The 3,293-nt window shown below is 38.7% G+C and overlaps 1 protein-coding gene across 2 annotated transcripts in view; it reads right to left on the reverse strand.

Moving 5' to 3' along the window:
* Positions 1 to 2,272, reverse strand: part of LOC137999817 (uncharacterized) — a 22,543-nt gene extending 20,271 nt beyond the window's left edge. For both annotated transcript variants that reach the window (XR_011123021.1, XM_068845751.1), the window contains exon 1: positions 1,480 to 2,272. Coding sequence is in view for 1 of the 2 variants with exons in the window: in XM_068845751.1 (XP_068701852.1) it covers positions 1,480 to 2,130 (651 nt within the window). In the remaining variant the exon portion in view is untranslated. The remainder of the gene's footprint in view (positions 1 to 1,479) is intronic.
* Positions 2,273 to 3,293: the final 1,021 nt, after the last annotated feature.

Here is a 3,293-nt window from a genome sequence, read left to right on the forward strand (position 1 = left end):
GCAAGTTTTTGAAATGGCTTCTCAAGCAGGCCTCAGGAATAAAAAAATTGAAATATTCACAAATTTTTCACATGTCGACGAGTTTGTTGTCATGAAAAATTGTATTGTTATGGTGATTTGCCTTTTCAGAAAGGGTGTCACCAATGTTATCACAATGCTGTAGATGATTATAAAATCAAGGTTTAATTTTGAATTCTTCACTCTCAAGGTTTAATTTTGAATTCTTCACTCTCTTCTGCAGTAGTTTTATCACATTTTTGGCAAGCAAAATCAGCGGATAAAGAGGCCAAGTTGGTGGAAAGTGCCGTGCCAAAGTCCACTCATTACAAAAATAAATGGGCCTTAAGAATATTTGAACAATGGCAGAAACAGAGATTGATAAAAATACCCATTGTTGAAGTCAGTAGTTTATTCAAAGATTACGATTTCCATTTGGTTCAGTCGCTTGATACATCTTTGTTTGTTCCTGTTGGTGTCTTTGTTTTAAGTATTCAAATATGTGTTATTAATATTCAAATTAAGAAATAAGTTCACTGGAGTTTGATGCTTTATCAACTCTAGGGTTTGATATTACATGAAACTCATGGATAGCACGTCATTCCAGTGTTTCACCAGGGTTTCAAACCACATGCACGTGACAAAATTGGCATCTCTTGGTTGGATGATCACCTTGTGAATTATTAATGAGTTTGAGAATAGTCATATCAATGACACTTCAACGTGAAAAGGAGCATATCAACCAGATTCTATCATTTTAGAATTTTAAAGGTTAGTGGTACTTTGTCAATGCTGTGTGCCAACAAACGCTAGACTTCTACCACAAACCCATCCCCCATCCCTTCTCTTTTTGTACTGAGTATACCCTAAGAATTTAACTATACTCTGTGCTTAGGGAGTATAGGAAATAAACTTTGATCTTTACAGTAGTGGAGTTGGTAAACTGACACTTAAGTGTTGGATTTTCAAAATAATTTTATTTTAAACAGCCTCTCAAGGTGCCAGCACATCTTTTCACACACTATTTTTGTCAGGAGTAGGGCACCAAGTTCCTGGAGTTGTGGACTGGTCTCTGCTGGGAACTCTGCAGTTACAGCATCAATCTGTGATACGACCCCCACCCACATCAGTAAAAAATAAAATAAATAACTGATTAATTAATAAACATTCTTATTATATAACTACCTCCGTGAGCCGGCAATATGAACCAAATCCCATGCTGTGATTGGTTACCTGAGCAGGCAAGATGGAGCTATACTGCCCGCTTGGGACTTCTCGCTTGGCCCAAAGATCATTTTGTTGGTGTTTTATCCCATATAATAAATCCTTTATTGACCAAGCTTGTTCGGTCAAGAAGGCTGGATATTGGCCAAGTTCTTTTTTTGCATGTTTATGGACCGGGACGAAACAAGCAAAAAAAGAACTTGGCCAATATCCAGCCATCTTGACCTCACGCTTGGTCAATAACCCATATATACTAACCTTTAGGGGTACATCCCTGACTAACAATGTATATTGATGGCCTTTTCCACAAGAGAGGTATTCTTGTCGATACATAATGTAAATTTTCCACTCTTCATACAAAAGATAACTTATAATCATCGTGTAAATCCAAGCCGCAATTAAATGCGCCCACAGTCGGCTAGAGCCCGGCTGCACATTTGACACAGCAAGTTTCTCAAGGCCTTGCATACCAACTTTACCGAAACAGTGCAGGGGCACCAGTACTGCTGCTCCATAAGGGAAGATCACCACGGAGATCTTGATGCAGAGCTTTAGAAATCGCATGTAAACAAGAGCGTCTATACCAGCGTAATAGAACACATCATCGTCACTGGCCATAAAAGCTGGAATTATCCAAGCAAAGAACGAGTGTGGCAACTTTCCAAGAGGAAACATCATATCGAGCAACATTTGCCTCGGAGAGTAAATGCGTTTAAGTCTTGGCCGCAAGATGGAAAACAGAGAGATCACCACCACAGCCACTGAAAGGTTGACTATCAGTGAGGACACGAACGTGTGAGTGCTTTCTGCTCCATTGTCTGAGCTGTTTTTGCCCTCTGCACTTCCGTTACGTTCGGTTTTATTGAAAGCTGCGATTGAAAAATTTTCCACCTGAAAGAGAGTTATCATGCTGTGCCGATGCTCTTTCACTTTGTGAAACAAAAACAATCGGAGAAATTGGACTACCGTACAACACAAATTATGGTTCGAAAATCCCGAAAATGGGGTGGTATTTCATGTATCCCTTACCAGTTCCCTTACCGAAAATGAAAACTTATCGACTGTGCGAACAGTGTGCAGGCGCCTCTTTTCACACAGGTTATCCAACCTATAACGCGGCCAACGACGAACCCCGGGGGAGGGGGGGGGGGGGTACTCCCTTATAAGGGCTTTATGGGGACGTGCGGCCAGCCAGGGTATGTTTTTCGGGATTTTTGTGTTGAACAGGGTATCGAATTTATCATTTTTTGTCTTAATCAGGGTATCGATTTATCAATTTTTGTCTTAAACTGGGTTAAATGTCTTAAAAAGGGTATCAAAAATCGGAATTCTGTCTTAAAATGAGTAGGAAAATCTTCGATATTTGTCTTAAACAGGGTCAGTGTATGAGGGGCCGCGCCGCACCTCCCCACCCAGGGATATATCGAGAACTCCCCCCCCCCCCCGGGCGACGAACCGGTGAAAACGTTCGTCAGGAAATTATTATAACTAAACGGGTAACATTGTAGTGAAACTTTTGTACTCGCGAGGTCTTGCAAAAGCAAGAGTTTTCGACAATGAAATTTTGCCTGGAACATCTGTCCTACAAGAAAATAAATCTCATTTCGATATGTTCACATTTTAGATAAAAAGGCTTGTAAATTCCGGCATTTTTAGTCCCTTATTTGTACTTATGGTGTATTCGCATTTTCAGTTTAAGGGTCCAAACACACTCTTTTCTTTTTAATTCTTCAAAATACACCCAAACGTTAAATAAATTCCATGGGTTTCTGTCAAGATAAATAAGCATGCAGAATGGGACGCCTAAAATTCTTTGTTTTTGTTATGTATCCATATATATTATGTATTTTAGCTTTAAATGTAATGTCTCAAAGATATTAGCTCTCGTAGCTACCCTGAAATTCGAGATGAAATAATAATAATAACAATAATAATAATAATAATAATAATAATAATAATTTCGTTTATTAACTCATATTACAGTCAACTGACTGAGTTACATGAGCAGTCAGCAAATACAATAATCATTGGAATTTATAAGTAATAAAACTATTCAAGCGAGAAGTATTAGC

This window comes from Montipora foliosa, chromosome 4 (assembly GCF_036669935.1).
Source record: "Montipora foliosa isolate CH-2021 chromosome 4, ASM3666993v2, whole genome shotgun sequence".
In the NCBI taxonomy this organism is placed as follows: domain Eukaryota; kingdom Metazoa; phylum Cnidaria; class Anthozoa; order Scleractinia; family Acroporidae; genus Montipora; species Montipora foliosa.